Source organism: Leguminivora glycinivorella, chromosome 6 (assembly GCF_023078275.1).
Source record: "Leguminivora glycinivorella isolate SPB_JAAS2020 chromosome 6, LegGlyc_1.1, whole genome shotgun sequence".
NCBI classification, from domain to species: domain Eukaryota; kingdom Metazoa; phylum Arthropoda; class Insecta; order Lepidoptera; family Tortricidae; genus Leguminivora; species Leguminivora glycinivorella.
The window spans coordinates 18120634-18146018 of record NC_062976.1 but is presented as its reverse complement, the minus strand read 5'-3'; the positions used below and the strand labels follow the sequence as shown (position 1 = coordinate 18146018).

At 37.7% G+C, this 25385-nt stretch overlaps 1 protein-coding gene across 1 annotated transcript in view; it reads left to right on the top strand.

Moving 5' to 3' along the window:
* The window catches only part of LOC125227089 (piezo-type mechanosensitive ion channel component-like), a 74370-nt gene that overhangs the window by 13026 nt on the left and 35959 nt on the right, over positions 1–25385 (top strand). Inside the window, 22 exon segments of the mRNA XM_048131282.1 lie at positions 9213–9308; positions 9751–9962; positions 10218–10341; positions 10812–11058; positions 11203–11368; positions 12771–12830; positions 14103–14211; positions 15418–15499; positions 16025–16265; positions 16637–16835; positions 17765–17964; positions 18374–18522; positions 18822–18829; positions 18832–18964; positions 19480–19561; positions 20198–20304; positions 20459–20654; positions 21701–21877; positions 22175–22329; positions 23018–23147; positions 23394–23621; positions 24938–25173. Of these exon segments, the coding sequence (XP_047987239.1) occupies positions 9213–9308; positions 9751–9962; positions 10218–10341; positions 10812–11058; positions 11203–11368; positions 12771–12830; positions 14103–14211; positions 15418–15499; positions 16025–16265; positions 16637–16835; positions 17765–17964; positions 18374–18522; positions 18822–18829; positions 18832–18964; positions 19480–19561; positions 20198–20304; positions 20459–20654; positions 21701–21877; positions 22175–22329; positions 23018–23147; positions 23394–23621; positions 24938–25173 (3337 nt within the window).

Below are 25385 nucleotides of genomic sequence, written 5' to 3'. Positions count from 1 at the left end.
CCGCAAGCATGTCTTCTATCACCACCTCCGTACCGCATGCGATCTTGCTATTTATGTATCCAGTATGTATGACATCCAGGTCCGAACCCACTATGAGATATCAGAGTTCAATCTTCGACTGGTTTTGATAAACCGGCTCTTGCCCGCAGTTTCAGTGATAGGAAGAACAGCTAGTAGTAACTTCTAATCGTAACGCGGCCAGTCGCCGACCTCGCCTCACCTCTGCTCTGCTCGTCTACTTTAGGATGCAATTACGGAAAATGTGACACTAAAATGACTCTTATCGAGTTAGAGTATAGCTACAAAATATGGATGGTACAGCTTTGTGTAAAGAGGTGATGTTTGCCCAACTAATGGGCCGCACCCCTTTCGCCAAATGCTTTCAATTAAACCTTTTGTGCTTTGGTTTAGACGCTGTACTGCCTGTCCGAAAAACGGGATTTTTATATGTTCTTGTCAGGTTTCAAGAAGTCGAAAATCATGTTTGGTCTTCTAACAAGGCGTCCTCCAACCAGTGTCACCTTATTTCCCAAAGTTTACATAAATAGTCATTCATAACTTTGGCTCATAAAAGTGAAGTTCCTGACAACTACTGCAGTGCAGTATATTTTCAGATTATTCTATACCTATTAAAATCTTGAAGAAAAGTTGTGCGTAAACGAATCGCAATTCCGCGAAACGAATAGAAGTTGGTATAGCTTGATTCATTACACAATAGGCATTTAGTGTTTTTAGGTACATTTTTTTCCTGTCCCATTCTGGTTTGCCCAAGCAAATAGCTGAAAGAAGAGTTGTCTCCCTTTTCTGCCGGTTGACTCGGTTGTCTTATTTTTGTACCATCAACCAGCGGGATGGAAATTGAAGTACAGATGCGATCTCCCTGCTTCTGAAATAGAAACGAGTCGAGATTATAATAGTTAATACACATTAGGATATTCGCGAACACTCCCTCGCGGAGTAATCGTTACGCTCACGCACCGTTGCCCAGCCCCATATAATCCACCACTTAATTACACCACACTTTCCCACTTAACTATATTAAAACACACAATCTATTCCGGGAAAAACAATGAAATCTTCACCAAATGTCACAATGGAGTAGCGTTGAATTCCAATTAGGTTAACGCGTTTGCTTCGATTTATTACTTTAACAGGTAATTCGGGCGCTTCGCGGAAAGTTAACCATCAGTAGATGGTATGTGAACTATACCTTATATGTACATAGGCACCTTTACCTACTAATTATTTACCTAGAGACTATTTGTAGACACTTGTGGCTTGGCAGGAGGATTGAGCATTTGTAAACTATTCATTTGACAATTTAGGGCAAAGTTATTTGTACACCCATATTGCGTGTTAAAGAAATACTAAATATGTCCTTGGCTTTGGAATATGTCAATGAACTGTAAAATGTTCAGAAAAGAGAAGCCGGAAAGTAATCCTGCTCAAAAAACTTCTCGGCAAAACATCCACCACGTGCAAATCGTTTCAATAGAGACTTAGAGACGCTGCACGGTGTTTCAATTTTAAACACGGTCTATTGGTCCAGTCCAGATTCATTCGAATTTGCTCACATTTGAGTTCCACAAATCTGTACGAATTAAAACTGTGCGTGTATTCAATGTATCATTAGTATGTTCGGCTGTCAGTGGCCGTTTCGACTCATTCGGCACGTTACCTTATCGGAGTGATTCACAAGGTCACAGTTTAACCGGGCAGCGGTAGCCGCAACCTACATAATGATCTCATCGATGCACACTCCTTTCTGTCGAATTTTATCATGCTTTAACTGTATTATCGACTTTTAACTTAAAATACGAGTACGTCGAGAGCAGCGGCTGGGCATATTATCTTTGTCTTGCATAGGTAGCTTATAGGTAGGGCTGCCATCTCGAATTTTGCCAAACCCGGACAAAGATACAAAAAAACCCGGACATTTGGCGTAAATCGCATTTTTTCCCCGGACGAGTCAGAATTTATATTTATTTACTTTTTCATTTCACACCATGTGTAATTTGGGCATTTTCGCGAGAAGAAACACTGTTTTTCCTACTCAAAATCACGAGGCCTTTCGATCTAGGAAAAAAACCGGAGACAAAAAAGTGGTCACAAAATTGTCTATTATTTTGCGTACTTTCTACTTTGTAACCGCTGTAAAAAGTGTTTGAAAAATGGTAAAGGAGTGGAAAAATTAAATTTGGGACGCTTTTTTTTTACTCGTAGGATCGAAAGGGCTCGTGATTCTGAGTAGGAAAAACATTAAATTTACCTCTTTTACAAAAAAAGTTTTTGAATCTTTTTTCGCGAAAATGCCCAATTGCAATAAACAATAACAAAAACAAAACAATTTTTCTTACAAAAAAATTAAATTTGTCTTTTTTTAGGTTAAATTTGTCTTTTTTTACTAAGTTACTAGGTTAAATGGGGGTATCGTTAGAAAGAGCTCAAATTGCACATAATTATCAAAACTATTTCTTATAATTTTTTTTACAGAAAAAAAAAAGAATTTTGAAGGAAAATGTTAAAAAATACCGCTCTCAACGAAAAATTGTGAAAATTTTACGAAACATTGGCTTTATGCTAAAAATTACAGGAAAAAATAAATTGAGTGTGTATCTTAGAAACTGTTTTTTAATTGACAAAAAACTTTTCAATTTCAACTTTTAATTTTACCACCCTTGCATATATACATGTTATACTTCCATATCATATTTCAAAATTATACGAGATTTTACCTAAAACATTATCTTTCAAATAAAGTAAAAATTGTCGAAATCGGTTAACATTATAAAGAATTATCCCTGAAAAACCATCGTATAATACAGGTCGCGTAAATTAGAGAATTCACCGAGAGATGGCACTATAATATTATACACAATAATGCTCATTAGTTAGTTACGTGGTTACGTGAAAAGTGTCCGGGTTTTCCCCGGACACTTCTTGACTCCCCGCCCGGACGGCCCCCGGACGGCCTCCAAACTAGGACAAATCCGGGGAAACCCGGACGGATGGCAGCCCTACTTATAGGTATACAGGTTCTGCATATTAGAGTTTGCACGCAATTGCCATTGTCGCTGCGATGTAGATCAAAACTTAGCGTGGACTTAATATATTTTTTGGTCTTCTAGGCCCAATAGGCTACCTAACTCTTTAAAAGTTTGTCTTATATGATTAAACACTGTCCAATAAACCGAAATAAAATATTACTATATTTCTTTCATCATCCTCCTTGCGTTATCCTGGCATTTGCCACGGCTCATGGGAGCCTGGGGTCCGCTTTGACAACAAATTACTATATTTCTTTATGACTTAAAAACAGCAGCGACATAGTGTGGTCACCCTACATGATACATTTGTATGAGAAAAGTTATGTCTGAATATCTTTAAAACCAGACAACGAATATAAAATATTAGATGGTGGATATTTAGTAAAAATTTTTACTAAATGTTGAAGTACTTTCGAGTGTCTGTGGTGCTACAAATCTTAAGATATTTACATTTTTAACTTTCTCAAAACGTGTGGACTGAGTGAGCACAATTTATTATAAAAAACCTGACACGTTAGTGGTTCGTTTTGTATTTTACAAATTCCCATTTCACTTTTACTAAACTATACACATATAATAGCGGTCTAAATCTTATGTTTTTCATCAAAATTCGGCTTTTCAAAAGTGTGAGGATTGAGTGAGCATAAGAATCTATTTGTAAAAAATTAAATACGTCACTAGGTGATCTAAAATTTATAGAGGTAAGTTGGCATGCATATTTTTTACTAAATGTTAGTATATAAATATTATATGTTAAATGGATACATTCACTGTTTTCGTTGGTAGTTTGTGAGAACTGAGTGAGCACATGTTAATGACTGTATCTTTTGATTTATTTTTTTACAAATTCAGAGATTCGTTTTACAATTGTTTTAATAGAACTTTTACTAAATGATCAGCATATTTTTTTTTTATTTTCGGAAGGTGCTCACTCAATCCACACGCACACGTTAATATTACAAAATGCCCGTACGGATATATGAGTAAACGATACAAATATTTTAAAAATACACTTTTTTAACAAATGTTACACAAGTTGTAGAACAGGACTGATCGGTTCATGTCTATAAAAATATCATAATGTCACACTTTTTTTTACATATAATTGATTATTTAAAATTAAATGTGTATGTTATAGGTATAATCTGATCATTTTCATTCATTTTATTCAAATGTCTAGTCAGTCGACATACCAACAGCGTATGCTTAATTGCTTACTAAGTGGCCTAAGTGCCAGTGAGTAACAAAATGAGTAGCATTTCAATACCTATGTCTGATTCATGTAGATATACAAACTGTATAGATATATACATACAGAGAATCAAATAAACGTTTAGAATGGTTCCCGCTTTCGAGATTCCAGTGTATTTTTAGGTAACCCATATCCGTGTCAGCGACTGCGCCCGGTTTTTAAGTCATATCATAACATTAACATACCTAAGGGGACGTCAAGTCTGAGCGTTTCCTTGTACAATTACATCACCGGCCGTCATTATTGGCCATCCTGTTTTACAGGGAAATGTTTAAATGGAAAATTAGGTTCAGTACATTTTTATTATTCCGTGGGTAGAATAGTCCAACTCTGCTATAAACGTCTACTTCCCAGTTCCCACTTACCTGATCTTGGAATAAACTCTTCGTTGATAAAATTTTGCAAATATGACATGTTATCATTGCGGCATGATTGATCATTGTTTATTTTAGCCGCATTCGTACTCACATAGCACATGTGAATGTGACTAAAGTAAGTAAAGCACCACTATGAAAAAACGGAGTCAAATTGCAAATAAATACTAACCTACGTACTTGAATCAATATGTAGGTATTCCATAATTCAAGTTATATGGAAATTCATATGACACACAAATACCTCTATGTTCAACGGGAAACACCTTTGTTTTCGTGTCTATCCATATGTGTGTCTGTCTGTCATACTAAAATACATTTGGAGAATAATGGTACAGTTTACGTTATTTTTTCATCATTGGCTTGTTTCTTTCAACAATCTCTGAACTCAGACTCAGACGAACTCTACTTGCAATCGCATGTAAACTTTCCCATACAATCTGTTTACCGATATGTTTACATTCTCGTAAGTATCAATTCAATTATCATCGGAGTGTAAGCATAGCAAACAGAATTAGCACTTATACGATAGACAATATAAAATGATACCTACCTATTTATGCTAAATAAATACCTCCTACATATGGTTGCATGCCGGTGTTTGCCAATTCATTAGATATTTGCATTGATGCATGGCACACGGTGTACGTTAAGTAATTTTTAATAGTTTTAATTAAACAGATAAAGTTATGAACGTAGCGTAGCATGTTATCCTTGACTGCTGAAGGTGTGCCCATTGTCTGAGTGTTTACCTTACCTACTAATTTGTCTAAGTACTTGTAAAAATCACACGTTGTTGGGTACGTTTGCTTTGTCAAGGCAACTTGTTTTATACAGTTGTGTTGAGCAGTTACAAATTTAATTTACTGGATCTAAAAACACATTGTTTCGATTTTCGAGTACCACATAACATAGGTGCTGTTGCTCTCGCAATCTCATATTTAATTTTCTAGTCATTGTAAAGCTCGTGTAGAAACATTTCTGATTTTAAAGATAAGACAAATGATAAGGTTTTCGTATCTAATGAGGCAATCACTAAACATAATGTAATGTAGTTAACCAGGTACTTACAGACTTCAAGATCGATAGTCCAGTAGGTACTAAATTTTTTATCAGAATTTCTGTCGAAAATTGAGATGGTAAGAACCTTATTAGCAGTGCACTGTTACGCCGTGGCTTGCGTGGGCGACGGTCGCGCGATGGTCGCGCGTCGGCGATGCAGCATGAAATCAAACCTTATCTGTTGAGAGAATAGAATAGTTTTTTTTTTTCTTTATAAAGTAAAGAAGAGTTACTTTGAAATTGTCCGAGCTTTTCAATAAATCACAGATTATCTGCCATTACAAGTCAATGAACTGATAAATATTCTACCAATATTGAATAAACGGTGCAAAATGATAAGATGACCTACTAATTCTCTAAGCCCCTGTCTATCGTTTCAGGTGTATACATATTTTTAGACTGGACTTCGCACTCACATTAAAAGCCATTTAATGAGGGTATTGACTCTGTTGACCTGCATATAAGTAGTTAGAGACTTACCTACGGGGAATCTGTAATTCTGTAGGTCAGCAATTTCCGAAAAGTTTATGCCCTTGTTGTACAAAGCATAAACTATACTAGACTGCAAGTTAGTTAATATGTTGTTATGCATCTAATTTTGTTGTATTTATTACAAGAGTGCACCTGTTTCTAGTTGATTGTAACTTGATAATTCACCACTTATCGACCTTAATCGCAAATCGAATATCGATATCAACTTTACATACTTAATACGATTAGCTCTAGCATTAGTCATAACCCGGTGTACATAACATGTGTAATGTAAGATAGATTAGGTACAAACCATATGTTAGTAAACAATATACAATAGTACGTAATCGTTGTAAAATACCATACTTTATAGTAGTCGCCGGCATGCATGATGTATTTTATGTTTCTTGTAATGTAAACAGAAAATAGTTTTTTTTTTATATTACATTTACATTTAAATACTTGTTATTCGAATAGCTTTTACCTTTTACTACTATGTTATGTGAGGAACCTCGTAAGGGTTACCTATTGCTTAAATATTTGTTGTCAATATTCTGAGGGTTTAGCAAGTTAGCAAGTTGGGATAGTAGCTTGAATATTCGAGTTCATGTTTATTTTTAACCGCCTTCCAAATCTCAAGGGAAAGGGTTCTCAATTCGTCTGTTTTTTTTTAATGTTTGTTCCTCGATATCTCCGTCGTTACTGGACCGATTTTGATTTTTTTTTTTTTTGATTGAATGTATATGCATACAGATTGGTCCCATTTTTCTCAGAACCCAGTTCTGATGATGGGATCCTGGAGAAATCGAGGGAACTCCTCAAATCTGAAAGGCATACATATGGTGATTTTTGTGTTTTTAAAGGAACAGCATGCATTTACGTACGGAACAGTGACATTTGGTGCAGTGGAACTCCTGATGATGATGGTCAGAGTGATGTATGTATGTATGTATAAGCTTTATTGTACATAAAGGAAACAAAAGAGACACAGTTACAGAGTCAGTAATATACAATGTAGGCTGACTTATCCCTTAATGGGATCTCTTCCAGTCAACCAGTCAGTCAGTGATTTTGGTATTTGTATAAGAACATCATGCACTTACGTCCAGAACAGTGACATTTGGTGCAGTGGAACTGCTGATGATGGTCAGAACGGAACTCCTCAAATCTGAACGGCACACTTATAGTGACTTTGGTATTTTTATAAGAACAGCATGCACTTACGTCCAGAACAGTGACATTTGGTGCAGTGGAACTGCTGATGAAGAGTGAGCCGCCCCTGGTTAGAGTTCCGTTTTGATAATCATTCTCATCTGTAAGTACTTCAGAATCATCCAAATTTCAAAATTGTTTCAGAAATGACGGAGATATCGAATAACAAACATTAAAAAATATACAGACGAATTGATAACATAATCCAACATTTGAAAGTATTTATCACCAGAACCCCAAAGGAAGGCGGTTTTTTTTTCTCTAAAATTATTATTATCATATCCTGATGCAATGGAAGCATTACATACAATATAAAACGCATGAAAATAAAGATAACGGGTGTATTAAAGTGTCAAGTATGTCAGTGAGAGGTAATGGCCAAACAGGTGGCAAAATTTCATTTTAAAATATTAGCATTGATAGAGATAAGTAGGTACCAAATTGGATATGTGAAAGCAAACTGAGTTCAATTCTCCTTTTTTAAGTTTGAAGTAATTAACCTGTGTTAAACCGTTAGATTACAACCGCTTTAATTTTGTACCGTTGTTTTTTTGTGTGCTATATGTTTTATTTAGTGGTACCTACAGACTACACTTGGAGTCACTATACAATCATTTAATTTTTTATCGTTATCTAAATCAGTTGTTTGTTATTGATGATATGACACGATTATGCTTTTACTGCGGCAGGCGAAATAATCTAGCAAATTATATGTCGACGCGCGTCTGGCCGAGCCGTCTGGGACGAAAAATGGGGCGAATATAAAACAGAGTGGAACAATCCGGCTAAATGTTACAGTGGCATTTTGTGGCCACGGCAATTATTTCTGCTCGGTATAAGTTCTTGTAGTATTTTTTGTTTTAATAGGGCTTACCATGGAAAAGTATAATATTATTTATGTTCTGAAATTTCGATTTTCCTAGCTCCTGGTGGCCGATTTTTGAGTCTCACTGTCACTAAAATACCGGTTGAAAACGGTGACTTGCCTATTATTTTCAGTGACAATTTTCTGAATTCGAACGCTTGAGACTCAAAAATCGGCCCGCTGGTCATGAAGGTGACGTCGGTGACCATACTAGGTAATTGAAACGTTCATCTAGTTACGTATAAATCCGGTGTTATAATAATTATGACAAGGTTCATATTGAGTAGTTTTACTAGTATTTTAGAAAAATTAACGTTAGGTTTGGGTGGAAGTTGATGTGGAAAAGTTTTAGCAAAATCTCAACAGAAGATAAGAGAGACGATATTGAACATTGACAAAATTTGATATTTGGAATGATCGATCTAATAATAATTTATGTTTACACATTTTGACGATTAACCTACTGGTAACTATTTTCGCTTCTAATATCTCAATAACAACTATCTTTAAATCATCTAAAGAGCTATTGACTGTCTAGTCAAAAGTGCTTATTAGTTATTACTATGATTCGTCGAAAATGAATCTTACGTGTACATATTTAAATTTGATATTTCGTAGGGCCTCTCAAAGAGATAAGTACATTTGAAAATGCCCTTGTCAAGTAGATATAGATACGTACTTCACTTGAGGGCAACTCAGGCGATTTGTCATGTCATTCTAGCTGAATTCATTTGATTTGTAGCCATTTTTCTTTTCCGCTCTATTCACTATTGTTTTTATTGTTCATTAAAAGTATTTTCTTCGTTGGGTGGTTTTTCCTTCTTTTCGGGAATGATTGTCAATAATTAATTCTTGCAGTGTCAGCATGTATCGTCTGTATCTATATTAGGTTTGAAAATAAATAATAAAGTATTTTCGTTTTGTTACAGGTATAGCACTACGCCCGTTCGGTTTATCATTTATATACCTCCTCCTATACTTAATAGCACCTCTAACACAAGTGCCATCCACGCAAACGATACTAGGTAAGGCTGAAGCAACACACACACAGTTAATAATAAATGTAATCAAATGAAAGTAAAGCAAATGTGCAAAAAATACATACTATTTTCGAACATTACAGTAAAGAAAATTTACAAAAACTAGTTACCCATTTGTTTTATACTGCGCTGAGTATTAAATATTCTTATGTGTGTGGGATATATAATCTTCTTTTCCACTTTTTTTATTGGTAAATAGTAATTTTTAGGTGACTTTGATAGACTTCATGTCATGTCGTAAACAGTGTTATTTCAGGCAATTAGATTAGAATTATGTATTTCTGAACAGAGGTTAATAATACAACCTTAAGCTTTAATATCAATCACATTTCAAAGTTGTCTCAATAAACGGTACAACTTCAAGACCAGACTTTTAGACTTTTTATGTTACCATTACCACACAATTAATTAAAACCTTTAATTTCAGGATGGCCGGGCAAGTTTCTTTGCTTAACCTTCGTGGTTTCAATGCTACTATTATTATTGCACGTAGCATGGCACATAGTACTGGCCGCGTTCCCGCCTTACGGGTCGGTGGCCCACCAAAACCACCTCGTGGAAATCATAGGGAGGAATTTGGGCCTGGTGCCCTACGATTTTATAGATCCAACTATGGCTATACATTATTTGGCACCGGAGGTAAGCACAATTTGGTTATTTTCTTACTTAAGTAAAAAATAAACATGCATTATATGACGTCTTGTTTATGAAAAGCAGTATTCAGATTCGCAACCCGAAAATGCAGTAGACCTACATTGTTTTGAGTCGTATGCAATTTGTTAGTAATAGGTACCTATTCAATACAATTCAGTGTTTTTGTCGGCATTAACGTAGAACAGAATATCTATTTAAGTAAACAATATAATTCATGTTTCTGTCCACTTTATTTTTCAGCTACTGATGACAATAATTTCAACGTTGGTGTACGTGCTGGTAAAAAAATTACTGTCGGGGCCAAACCATTCCGAAGAAAAACCACATTCGAAACATCAGAAGTTTCCGCTCCTCGTCAGTGCAGGTACAGTTGCATTTACAATTTGCGAAACCATCTCTAAAAAAATGAAGATAATAACAATAACTGACCTATCGTTAAGTTCAACATATAATTAGGACATTGTCATTATGAACTCATGAAGTAAATCTAATCACATATAGCATCTCCCTACCAAATCATTGTATAATGACACTGTTGTACAGTTTGGATGGATTGCGTGAGAGATGATATGAAGCGAAAGCAAGTGACGGATGATAGGGAAGTATGGAAGCGGAAGACATGCTGCGCCGACCCCAAATGAATGGGATGAGGGCAGGCGAATGATGACTGTTGTACAGTTTGAACTCTAGGCCACTCTAGACTCTAGAACCTTGTCTTATTGACACCGTGCTGTATTTGTCAAAGAAATCACTTCGACGTTTACCTATGGCCTAACATTCAAATTGGTTGACTACATTGGCATGACAATAATACGATGATTTATTTTATTCCAGGCAAATACCTATGCCTCTTCCTAATAATGTTCTCCGGCATCATGCTCCCAAGTGTGACGTCCGGCATCTACTTCCTTATATTCATGGGAGCTGCGACAGCGTGGTCGCTGGGCCAGCCGCTGGAGCGCGGCTTCGCGGTGGTCGGTCGCTGTATCATGGCCATCATGGCTGTTCATATAGCGGTGCTGCTTGCTTATCAGTGCACGTGGCTGCTGGATATATACCCGCCTGAGATGAATTTAGCGAGGTTAGTGCTTTTTTGACGTTGGAACTTGGATATTATCTAGACTGTCTACATATCATGGGCGCAGCGACGGCGTGGTCGTTGGGCCGGCCGCTAGAGCATAACATGATATTAAGTATTTGGCTCAATAAAACTATTTAATTTCAGGTATTTCGGTCTAACACAATTGGTAAACATTACCGAAACCAACCCTGCGCATTTTACCTACGAAACGACAAGCAAGCTATCCTGGGCTACTATGGCTAGCCCATTAGTTATACTCTTCACTTACTACGTGTTAGCGTTAGAGACGAGGGAACTCTTCAAACCAAAGGTATGTGTGCACTTTAGTTCCACCTTTTTACGATTGAATGATGTTTTCAGTTTTTTCTTGACTAACCTGGTTATTAACAGAATGCTTTGTCAAGTGATATAACGTATGGTAGAGATGTGCCTTAAGAAAAGTAGCCTGCCTGATCACGCCAGGATATTTAGTCTCGGCTCTCTTCGGATGGGGACTGATATTATTTGATGTAATCGTATGTTTAAATTTCGTTTAATTACTGCAAATTCCGATGGCGCAAAGGGTTTATCAATGTTAGAGTATTATCAAAGTCAAAGTAATGGAAAAACTATCGGATTTTGGCGACCTGTTCGTCGTGTATGGATTATAGTTTCCTGAAGGGATGAAATGGTGGCTTTGGTTAAAGCTCAGTGCTTCTTTTTCGCATCAAAAACAATTGCCCGAGAAGGACGCACTGAATCTTGTAAAAACCGATTAGGTCCAATCGTGCTCCACACGATGCTGGAGTCGTTTACGTCAGCCTTAGTGTTTATAACCCGAAGTGCCAACGGAGTTTGAAAATGTACGAGTAGTTTTTATATGATTGAATCTTTTTATTTATCTTGTATGCTGTCAAATGGATGTAGGGGAAAAAAAAGAGTGCCCTGACCGGAGTAGAGGCGGGCAAGCTGAATGGCTCGCTTGTGCGGGGAGTGTCGTTCCACCGCGGCAGCTCCCTCAACCCGAAGGAAAAGTGGATGAATGCCACTAAGACCGTCCGAGTAAGCGCACGAGTGCAGCACGCTTACACCATACCTACATGTACAACGCTGTACATATGATGCTAACACCTTTACTGTATTATACACCTCATCTAATGAACGTGCCAAGTCAAAGGAATACTTGTGCCGTGACCACAATACTGTAATATTTTTTATATAGCTGTAATATGTCGGTCAACCGTCGTTGGCTTATTTTACAGGCTTTAAGTCTACATTCAGAACGAACTTCTAGCTACACTCATGAAAATACTCATCGTCAGTGGCCAAATACTAAAATTACGATGTTTTCAACTTCAAAGAAGGTGCCCCAGATTAGAGTAAGGACCATCTAGAGAAGTCATTAAACTTTCGTTATAATCTATTGACTTAGTACGTCTATTAGTTTAGATTTGTTGGATATTACGTAGCCGTGTTGATTATGTAGATAGGTAGAAGTAGAAATAGTCACCATCTGCACATGTAGAATATCACTGTAGCATTGAGCATGCTGTAATATACTAGAGTAGATTCTAGACAATAAACACTAACCAATAACGGTTTAGAACTTGAGCATGAACGCTTCTTAACACGAAATGGGCAATCGACATTTGACACTTTTTGTTTTCCGTTTCTTCCTAAACCGTTTGATTGATTTGTTCACTTTTTTGCAATTTGCTTTCATTCTTTTATAGGTTGCATATTCCTACATAGATTCAGATTCACTTCGTGGCAGTCCCAGTGAAAACACTCCTGTAGGTATCATTTTATTTACTTTTTTTATGGGAAAATGGAATGTTGTAAACATACAAAGAGTTCTTGAGACAACTCGTGCATCAAAATTGCCACATACAAACAATGAACTCAGCGTATTCAAATGCAGTTAATTGACTCTTTGCTTAATATTGAAACTAACTAAACTTTTTTTACACCATTTGTCAGCATCTGTGGCTAACACTGCTGTTTGCTGACTAAAGTTAAAAATCACCGTATTGACTGTGGTAAAGAAAATTTAAAATTATATTATTCTTACTGACGAGTCGACGATGATATGCGTACGAGGTCCAAAAAAGATTTTTTTTCTTAATCATGGCAAGAAGTTCGTTTTTAAACGGTGGCGAGGTGCTTGTCAGTCAACAAAGCAAGAAGAGTCCTACGATGGGCTTTGTATAAAAAAGTTTCCCATTATATACGCAGCTAATCGTTCCCTTCGTACTAGTTCCTGCCTCGACAGTAGGAAAAAAACATATACAGGTTAATTTTGGGGTCGTGATCCTGAATGTCAATTTGAGTTTAGGACATTTTAAATTGCTACTAAATAAATTATGCAATGAGACTAAACACAACATCGGGAAAAATATGATATACTTTCAGGATTTTCATGTCAGAGTCAGGAGTACCTTGTTCAGCACATTTTTGACATTCGGAATTACGACCCAAAATCACCAGTTTGATGAAAATTTGACTTAATTTGCTTTTTTGTAATACGCTGAGGTCTTTGCATTCAAATGCTAATGGGATATTAATCTCAATCATGCAGCGTCCAACTTATTTCCATGCATTGTGATGCTTGGTCGTCTTCTTAGTTTCTAGTATGTAGTTTATGCACCTTTACAATTGATGTTTGATTGTTGCTTTATACGTTTGTTTGTCCAATATGTCCTGAATTTGTTTGTTTATTTTTTGTTAAGAATGTTGTTTTAACTCTTTCGGTACCTTTGTCAAGTTGTTTTTCCTAATGTTTGTTACCGAAAGGATTAATTGAAATTACATATATAAAACGTATTATGAAGGTATGTACGCTTAACATAATAATATACCTAATCAAATCCGATTAATCATCAAATGTGCATTTTTTTACACAAACAAATTATGCGAAGAAAATGATTTTTACACGTAAAGCTCGCTCTTGGTGGATACATATTAAAATCGTAATCTATACATGTAGATTTTTCGGTTCATTGGAATGAATTAACATTAAAATATGTAGAATAGACGTGTGTACTAATGGTATGTTACTCATATAGCTGATTCGCAACATGAGTCCCAGCAAGCGGTGGCCGGCCGGCCGGACGCGCTCCTCCATAAGGAAACTGCAGCAGGACCCGTCCGGCTCCGTCATCATTCCAGACGAAGGTAATTGTTCCGTACAGTTCGGTCATTCTCAAGACGTAAGGGCCAATTCTAATTACCACGACTCATTTGTTTTCAGTTCTAATTCTAATTCAAATTCCACTGAAAATATAAGCGTCGCGGCAATTAGAATATGGAGTAGACGATTGAGAATTACCGAGTTACACGTTTTTTAATAAACTAGGCGCTGTTGGCGAACGAGCTCAAGATACCGCGTGTCAAGCAGAAGGCCCGCTTGAAGATCCCTACAGTCGAGCGCCGGCCTGCTATTCTGCCTTTTGTTAGAGGGGTCACGGATAGGATCAGCCACATCTTGAAACGGGCTTCTATTAAAACTTATTTCAAGCCTACTATGAAGAAGATGTCCCAATTCCTGAGGCCTGTGAAATGTCAAACTCCTCTACAAAATGCGGGAGTGTACAGGCTAGACTGTGAGTGCGGCCTCTCATATGTGGGACAGACGAAACGAAGTATTTCCACACGGGTGAAGGAACACATAGCGGATGTCAAACACCGTCGGCAAAGGTCTGCAGTCTCTGAACATGTCATGGATAAAGTCAATCATGCTATAAAGTTTGACAAGCCTCTGGTTCTTGCTAAGGAGAAGCGATATATACCTACCGAGAATGTTGCGAGAGGCCATTGAGATCAAGAAATATCCAAACTTTAATAGAGAAGATGGCTTTACTTTACCACCGGCTTGGGATCCAGTAGTACATCTTATAATGGAACAAGCGCGACGAAGGCTGTGAGGCATTTGTGTTGTATGGTGTTGGACATTTGCGGTTTGTTCTTTGTCAATTTTGTGTAGATTAATTGTTTTTTTTTTTTATAACATAGTAATGGTAAATTTATTGAATATTGTATAACTAGCTTTATTAATAATGTGTGAACAAATCTATATTATTTGTGGTCATGGTTCGTTAATATTTCTTGTATGTGGGTAGCTTTTGCACATTGTAATTTTTCCTCAGACATCCGTTGACCACGAACGCTGTAAAGAGTTCGAAACGTCGGGATGTATTTTAAATTCATTATACGCGATTTAATCAGTTTCCATAGTTTTATTTCATAAACTACCTACTCCCTAATTTTAGCAGCGTAATCGCTCAATAAGCTTCCATATATAGTCAGACACGTATTTAATTTACCGTTTTTGGTCCCTGTTGTAAATAGATGTATATTTTAGTGCTCTTTATTTATTTGCAGAATCAAATACGGAATACAACGAGCCGACACTGATGGATGATATATTATCCGCCATAGTAGACTTCTTCCAGGTTGTGATCAGGTAAGCAATATAGTGTTCTTTCATTGTTAACTTGTGTCACATAATGCGCTTGCGTGCCCTCCACATTACCTACTACACAACACAGCTTTGTCTACGATGACACACGTGGCCATGATTCCTCAGAGGCAATATCCTTACTAGAGTAGTTCGTTTGTTCAAGTAGGGCCAATAACCCCTTTGGGGGCAATGTCCTAATACTAGAACAAATTACCTGCACTGAAATTTCAATTTTACTTTGGTTTTGTCCGATAAGAGATTCAACTCTTATTTTCTAATGCCACATTGATGGAAACTTGATTGTTAATTTTACTTGTATTGTGGGTCGCTAGAGGATAAGATACGCTCTTTTCTTGAGGTTTAAAGAGAGTATCAGTCCGGAATAACCACATGGGGTGTTTCATTCTTATATGCCTATACAGGGAAGAGTGGGGTTGAGATGAGCACTTGATGGGCAGCGGCGCCTTATGCGTTGCAAAGTTTTCCAACTAAACTATGATATTTCTCTATTCTGGGTGAATCTTTCAGATCATCATACATAGCGACCACGATCACAATGATGGCCTGGAGCATAATGTACCACTCGTGGCTCACGTTCGTGTTCCTGATGTGGGCCAACATCGTGTGGCTGTGCCAGGACCAGCGCTCCTTCATGCTGAAGACCAGTCCTGTGCTGGTGCTGTATGCAATGCTACTGTTGCTCGCGCAATACATCTATGGGATGGACTTGACGGAAGCTGAACTGCCGTCGTCGATTTATAATGAAACAGTAAGGCTTTTTTGCTTTTATGTGATACTACCTTTCCCATACAAAATTTGGACCCCCATTTCACCCCCTTAGGAGGTGAATTTTGAAAAATCCTTTCTTAGTGCTCCTCTACACCTTTTAAGGAACCTACTTGCCAAATTTGGAATCTCTAGGACCAGCGGTTTCGGCTGTGCATTGATATGTCAGTCAGTCAGCCAGTTTCTTCTTTTATATATTTAGATTTTTAAGAGTCATAATAGACCGTGGTGCTTAGTTTATGTTCTGATGAAAAATCTTGTGGATCAATTACAACGAACTACCTTATCAACCTACAGACTGTGTGATGTGATATAGGAAAAATCTAATCTAAATATATATTTTCTTGTATGCAGGGCGTCAACCTACAGCAGATCGGCCTAAGTCCCCCACCCGGGATGCCCTTCGTACCTCTCCTCATCAAGTCCCTCTTCACGTGCATGTTCTGGGTGACGCTGCGTCAGCGCATCCAGGAAATCAGACAGCGGCGCCAGTCCGCCGTCATCACGGACATGGCCGCCCCGTTGCAGCTGACAGTGTCTACTGCCGCCAGTGGTATGTTCTGTCTCATTCTTGTTATATTGTCTCACTCTAGGGCAGAAAGCGTCTCTTCATCAAGTCGCTGTTCATGTGTTTATTCTGGGTGACGCTGCGTCAGCGCGTGCCGGAGACCAGGCAAATGCGCCAGTCAGTTGTCATGAAAGACATGGCGTCCCATTACAGCTGACTGTGTCAACTGCCGCCAGTGGTATGTCCATCTCATTCTTGTTGTATTGTCTCACTCTACAGAAGATAGCCCTTAGGTCCTCCACACGTGCATCACCCAAGCAAGTAAACATGGATAATCAGAAAACAAAGCAGAGAAATGATCTTTTTATTTGTTTTAATTTTATATCGTAAAAATGTTGTGCATGTATGTTATTGATTTGTAAATACTCCGTTTACATTATGGACATTAAACAGTTCATTTTATTCCGTTGATGTCAATAAAGTATTACTGTTTTGGGCGAAATCTAACCAAAGGTTGTATTTTTATGTCATCCACGTATCAGGTCTCGCCGGTGGTAAATATTTTATCTATGTGTCTATTAATTCTGACTCTCCCTTCTTATACTTTAGAATATTTTTCTGCAAATTCTACCCGCCGCTTATTCTTAAACCCTTGAATTTAAATTTCATCTTTTAATTACTCTATTGGAATCTGACGCTAACTTCTCTAATTGTTAAAAATGCACATTCTCCTAAAAGATATTGCACTGCACTTTAGCCCAAGTTAAAATTATGTTTCTTAACAATCATCCCATAAAAATGTATTTCATAAAAAAAATTGACACAAACACCAACAATTAGTCTATCTTCTTTCTTTCGCATTGATATAAAAGTCCAGTGTGAATTTAACAAGTAATCCTTTTGACACGTTTTTTATCACCGCTTACCCAAATACCAAATGTTACAGGCGATATAAAGCCAACTTCACCTTTCAGTGATAGAAGCTCAGCGCGACGAAGAGCAACGTTCGCGCCTGCTAAGCAAAGTGGGGGATTTCCTCAGGGCTGCTTGCGCCCGCTACTGGATATACGTGGTCGTCATAATGCTCTTCGTTATCGGCATCACGGGCACCAGGATGACCATCTTCAGGATCGTCTACATGTTCTTATGCCTTGGATTTATACTGATGTTCCAAGTAAGTGCGAATCGAGTGTAGTTTAGATTATTGTTTACAGGATAGAGATCCGCAAATCCATAAAGAAAGAGCGTCTAATAGCTCTGGCGATGTTTCCAAGAAGTGCCTTTGCACTCCGAATAGAAAAGGAAATCAAGAAGTTAGGATTATGTTTATTTAACTCAAAAGTACTTTAGCCCTTCGTATGCTGCCTGTCAAATTTGGTAACTGAAAAAGTGATATTGAAATTTAAAACAACACGAACAGACTAAAATTCACATGCAAGGATCCGTGTTTTAGCATACCAGGTGTTAAGTTTGTATTAGATCTGCGTATTTTAACATGTTTAGAATCTAGCGGTATACCCGATTAACTTGTATTTTTTATTCATCACCAACACCAAATGTAAATAAATGTATTGTTTAAACAGATGAGCTGGTACTGGTGGCGGCGACTAATGTATATCTTCTGGATAACAGTGATCATATACTCCATGATCAATCTCATTCTCATCTACATATATCAATTCGACGGCTTCCCCAATACTATAGAAAATTATCTTCACATCTCAGTACAACTGTAAGTTTTATTACATAACCTTTGGTTTTAAATGATGTAACATTACTAATAAACAACACCTTTAGAACATTTTTAAGTAAGATAAACACATACGACACGTACGTATCGTGTTGTAATGGTATGTAATACCTACTTATACCTACAATAAATTTTACCATATTGCCTACGAAACTCTGAAACCATATCCCAAATATGCACAAGGCCAGTATGAAAACTAGTAAGACTTAAGAGTAACATACATCTTAGATTTCCTTCACAGTGTATCTTGTATTTTTTATGTGAATTTCATGTTCTTTCAGACAAAATGACCTGGGTTGGAGCCGTACCATCCAGCGGACTTGTTCGTCAAGCTCCTGACGCCCACTTGTTTTTTGATCATCACAATAATGCAGGTGCACTACTTCCATAAAGACTTTATGGCACTTTCGGATCCGAACACTAGGTAGGTTGTGACGATTTTTTTAACCTTCTGGATACGTCACAAAAATGATTGTGTTAAAAATTGTGTAAAAATCTCCTCGTGTAAATGTTAAAAAAGGGTTATAAGGTAGAATATAAGTGCTGTTTGCGTAAATAACACTTTTCACATACATAAACAACGTTACATTAATTCGTCGGATTGCTTATCAAAAGAAAATCCAAGCACTTATAGTTACCTATTTACGAAAAAACATATCAGAACGCGCAAACTACTATCGCTCGAACATCTTGCATTGAACTGAATACACCAAAAAACATGTTTCGATGATAATTATTTACTAACAAGAAGATGCACTGTCCTAAAAGTATTGATCTTAATTTACCTATCCTAAACCCTAATACAAAGAAATAAGGTGTATTGTAGTTATAGGTGTTACTCTTAGTAAAGCCTTATGTGAGTTCCGATGGGTAATTAGTAAACTGCGCGTTCCAAGATAAGATAATGACAACCACTTTAACGTTCATTTTTTCTTGCAGCACAAATACTAACAGTGTAGTTAGGAATGGAAATGAATCGAGCAGGCCTAGCAACGCTGGTGCCTCCACCATGAAGGACGATGTAAGTGGAATGGCTATTATTTATAATTAAATATTAATTACAGCTCCATATAGCTAGTGAGTGCAGTTTTTCCTAACTTCTTTCAAGAGCAATGAAAACTTTGAGAACGATCTTTTTGTAAATAGTTTACATGACATCTTAGGGGATACGAACTGGCATTGAAATTCACCGCTCTTTGGCAGCTCCTGTGGCAATGTGTGACAGGTGCGCTATATGTTATTTGTTTGGCACTGATATGACATTTGTTTGACGACCGGTCTGGCGCAGTCGGTAGTGACAGCAATAAAAAATTTTAATGGTAAAAGGGCATTTGTTTGATGTGATGAGCATCATTTTATTTGAATTTCAGTCATGGATTTTTCATAATTATATAAGTATTTATATATTAAATATATCGTTATCTGAGTATACAGCTACATATGCAGCTGTCTTGAGCATTACTAGTGGGTGCAGTCAATCTTTGCACTGTAAGAATGTCCTATAATATTTATTTATATTTGTTTGGTATTGAAACAATTGACTTAAAATGAACTGATTGTTTACTTTCTTAGCGTAAGGATAATTTTCTTGACATTTTGTTGTAGTCTTAATTATCTCTTGGCTGTGATATCACTGATCTAATTTTTGTTTCTACAGGTGCCACCATTACCGCTCGAAGAAGACGCAGAAAAATCCGTGGCAGGTTCTGTTACCGAAGCGGAGCAGTCGCTATCTACGTATAATACTAGACGTAACTTGCACAGGTAAGCATTCTGGCTATAAATATATTTTATTCGGTAATGTGATCCAAAGTTTTCATAGGGCTGGAAAAATGTTACACAAAATTTTTTTTTCACACGTACAAATATCATTACAGGTTATTGAGAATCAGTGGGTTTAAGATGTACTTTTTTTTAGGAAAGCATCTCGGTCGCGATCCTACGCTCCTACGATCACGGAACCCCACTCTGCACCGTTCCGACAATTTTTCACGCAGAAGTGCGCCGCCTTCAAGGCCTCACTGTACGTGTGGATCGACTACCTCTTCATGTATCTGTACTTGCACCTCACTAAGGTTGTGTTCCTGTCGCTTACGCTTGTGTGCGTTATGCGGGTAAGTTGATGTTTTACAAGATTGTAAAATAATAATAAAAATCATGTCTAAGTATTTTAAGCGCGGTTCTACGTCCCTACTGTGGTAAAATAAGGATTGAAAATGAAAATGTATTGCCCATCTATTATGTACTCTTATTTATACAAATAAATATTTTTGATTGATTGATTGATTTATACATCACATTTCACCACATTTAAGAAGACAACACAGAATCCACCTGTTCAAAAGGCCCCAGTGGCAAAGTCGTTCCACTTTTAAAACAAAATGGAATCGAGATATTGCAGTGATAGGTTGCTAGCCCATTGCCTACATCACAATTTAACCCGTAAGGTACAGCGGGTCAAATCCCGACTAGGGGGCCATTGTAACTGATCGATATTTCTATTATTACACTATTAAGTTGAGTTCCACGTGTATCCACAGAACACGTGTGCCATATAGAACCAGTGGACACTCTAATTAATAAAACAAACATTGTAAAACATGGAAAAAATGGATCAGTTGCATTTGCCCCCCAGTCAAAATTGTCCCACTGTACTTTTCCATTCCACTCTAAGACTCCCACGGGTGGAAAGCGAGTGTTGAAACTCTTACTAATACGTCACCACATTAGCAAAGTTTAAAGTATCTAATTTAAATAAATCTAAATCTAATTTAATTTTGCCCGTGTGGTGACGGGTTAAGAATTTCACCACCCCCCTTTCTTCCCGTGGGTGTCGTAGAAGGTGACTGTGGGATATGGGTTAAATTGTGGCGTAGGCGAGAGGCTGGCAACCTGTCACTGCAATGTCACAGTTTCGTTTTCTATCAACCCCTTATTTGCCAAGAGTGGCACTGAAACTTGAGTAGTTTCATGTGCTCTGCCTACCCCTTCATGGGATACAGGTGTGATTGTATGTATGTTGTATGTATGTATGTAATTTAAACAGTAAAGTGGCAGTCTTCGACTTTGAGACCTTTGTTGAGTTGTCTAACTCTTATCTTCATATTAACTACGTATCAACGTCCTTACTTGCTCAAACATTATGTTTTTTATTTTACAGGTCTGTGCGATGCACGTCCCTATTATGCTGATAGTAGCACCAGCGCTCCTGCTGAACGGTAGGAAACAGCGAATCATCATTCTGTTCATATCGACGCTTATAACCATTTACTTCATGGCGAAGATGGTTTACCAAATAGAATACATCCGGCCAAGTCTCTTTGATGTCAACTGTACTGTAAGTATCCATATAAGAATTAATAAGTTTAATCAATAAACGGTTGTAGTTACGGTATTATATCGCGACTTTTGCGACATGTTTTGGGTCATTTAGGAGACCCGTGCTCAGGCATATGCTCGTGCTACACTTCGTGCTGACCGCGCCGCTCGCCGCTCGGCCCGTTGCGCGCGCTGACAGGGCGGGGAAGGGGCAATTTATAAGTTGTTGAACTCATAAATTGAACTTTATTATCCCACAAGTTTCTTTTTAGTCGTTTTTTGTCTGACAAGTTACAATGTGCCTATCTTTTTTCAGAGTTATGACGAATCAAAGGAAACCACATATAACAACGCAGAATGGCTCGGTTTCACGAAGAACAGAAACTTGGCAGTGCTGCTTAAAGACTACATAGGTCTTGTAGTCGTATTCACATTCCATTCTCTAGTCACTTACCGACAGCAAACAAAGAGGTTTGTAAGTTGTAATATTATGTTATTATGTACCTATAATTAATGACATGTCATGTCATGTTTGACGACCGGTCCATAGGTTAGTAACCGCTTTCCACTGCACCGGGCGTAGTGACCCTGCCTGTCACAATTTATTTCGTCGCTATTTATTTTAGCGATATTTAAGCGGCTGTCCCGGGTTCGAATCCCGGTAAGGGCGTTACTTCTGTGATCAGCTCAAATATTTGTTCCTGAATCATGGATGTTATCTATGTACATATAAGTATGTATTTATCTAATATATAAGTAAGTATATCGTCGCCTAACACCCATAGTACAAGCTTTGCTTAGTTTGGGGCTAGGTTGATCTGTATAAGGTGTCCCCCAATATTTATTTATTTTATTTTATACCTATCGTTTTATAAAAAGCAGGAATTGTACCTAACCATAAAATATGTCGTCAACACTTTGAAAAAAAAAGCTCGTAAGGTACAGCGGGACGAATCTCGACTGGGGGTCAAATGTGACTGGTCTATTTTTTCCATGTTTTACAATTTTTGCATTATTAAATATAGTGTCCGCTGGTTATATGTGGTAGACGTATTCAGTGGATACATGTATCATAGTGTAATAATGGAAAAAATTGATTAGTTATAATTGACCCCCAGTCGAGATTTGCCCCGCTGTACCTTACTATGATCTGATACAGGGAAAGCTGGACATCAAATCAACAAGAGAAGGTTCTATTTCCGGATGTCACGCGTAAGGAGGCTGATATAAATTTGGTTTACTGCGCAAAGTACATAATCAACTACGGCTTTTACAAGTTTGGTGTTGAGGTAAGTAAAAGGTTTTTTTTTTTATCTATATACGTAAATAGATTTTTTGTATCGAAGTATGTTTAATTTTTTTTTTTTTTTTTAATAGTAGGAGGACTACTATATATAAATCCCGCTGGGAAGCTGGGTGCGATTCCCGGCTTCGCCACCAGTGGGCTTGATCGCTTTTTCTTTAGTGTATAGTATCTATTTCAGTTTACAATTTTGTATCTTGAATTTGCATTGACAATGTTTTTTGCTTCGCAGGTGACTCTAATATGCTTAATAGGCGTAATAGGATCCCGTATGGACATATACGCAGTCCTATACTCCTTCTGGCTACTCCTCCTGGTGTCCCTAAAGCGACCGAGCCAAGCGCGAGTGTGGACGGCGTTCACAATATTCATCACGATCCTAGTGCCCATACAGTATATGATAGCGGTCGGATTTCTGCCGCAGTTCTGCGTTACTTATCCCTGGGGAACGGATAATCCTGTGAGTACAGTTCATGAATATTTGTTTGATAACTTACTACCCGTACTTCTAAATAGTCGAAGATATCACAATGATGATGATAGGATCTGGTTTCCTTTAGCACTTGAAAGTTTTTTGTGTTTACTGCGCAATTTTGCGGAATTTTTGGAGTGTTAATGTCCCACACGGGCCTACAGCGCTTGTAAATTGTAAAGTACGAAACTGTTATTATAGCCTGACAAGTTTTTATTTGACCCTCGCCACGTTGCGGATTTTCAGCTGAACTAATTTCTTTTACTGGCAAGGATTACTATTTGACACCCGTCGTCGAAAGTCATCGAATGTCAGTGATGTATAAACAAGAAGTAAATAAATTTAATTTTTAACAAGCAGAAACGTCTGCTAACGATTCTAAACATTTTTATATTAAAGGAAAAATTAAAGAAGAAAGAAGTAAATAAGTCTCATCACAATTCTTCCCAAAATAATAATAATAAAAGTGAAAATAATTATACTGAACGTGATAAATTACGTACTCAACAAAAAAGGATGAAGGATTTCACAGCATTTCGATGCCAGTGTTCTGAAATTGGTTGTTGACAATGTTGACACGTCCGGCACTGACAGTTTTTAGTGCGGTTTTCCTGTATTGGTTAGTTGGTTTCGCGTTTAGCCTAATATATTTTTTGTTCTTATTAAAGGTCTGTTCCTCTGCCGTGAAAAATATTTATAGAATTAAGGAGGCCGTTCCATAACTGCCACCAGTTCAGAACAAGGTCCCACGCAAAAAGAAAATAAAGCTAGGAACATACTACGCGGACGTCCGTCGTAAATCGACCGCGACCGCGACCGATCAGTGTGCACGGAACAAAACATCCAGCGAGCCAGATTTCGATCGGACGTCCATGCGCTCAAGGCCACGTCCACGTCCGTCGACCGATAGTTTGCACGGTTAAGTGTATTTCTATTGTCCAGATCCCCGTCCGCGGTCAATTTACGACGGACGTCCGCGTAGTATGTTCCTAGCTTTTACCCCGATAACTTCGACTAAGGCACAACATTCATGGATTTTAGGCTATGTGAAAAGAAGTAGCGAGACTTAAAACCTTGCTTGCTTATTAAATTTTGGTTCTCTAAAACCATGTTTTAATTTTATATAAATATTAACGGGAAACCAGTACACGCTGTCCCCATTACATATGACGTCGGCACATTATTGCCATATGAAAGCGGTTTGTAGCGACACTGTTTCATGGCCAAATAAAATCTTGTCAGGCTTTAATTATTTCAAAAAATATTTGCAAAAACCTTGTTTACTAATTTCTGTTAATTTACAGAGAGACAAAGACCTTCGTACGTTCCTGTTCCTTCCATACGCCGACAGTCCGCCGCACGCCACCAAGCTCGTCTTCGACTTTTTCTTGCTTGTGTTCGCGTCAAGACAACTTCGGGTGTTCAGAATCGAAAGGAGGGGCGAAGAGTACCCGGGAGGGTCGAATAGCGAGGACATAGGACAGGACTGGGAGACGCCAAGCTTCGTTAACCCTGTGCCAGATTTCCTTGGAGTTGTCGGGTAAGTTATACCTATAGCTGTTCATTTGTGATGGTAACGTGATAGCTTCGGGTGTTCAGACTAAAACGGAGAGGCGAATAGTATCCGGGAGGGTCGAATAGCGAAGACATAGAACAGGACTGGGAGACGCCGAGTTTCGTCAACCCTGTGGCTGGACTTCCTTGGCGTAGTCGGGTAACGGGGTAAATAATACACTTTTGATTTGGAATAGT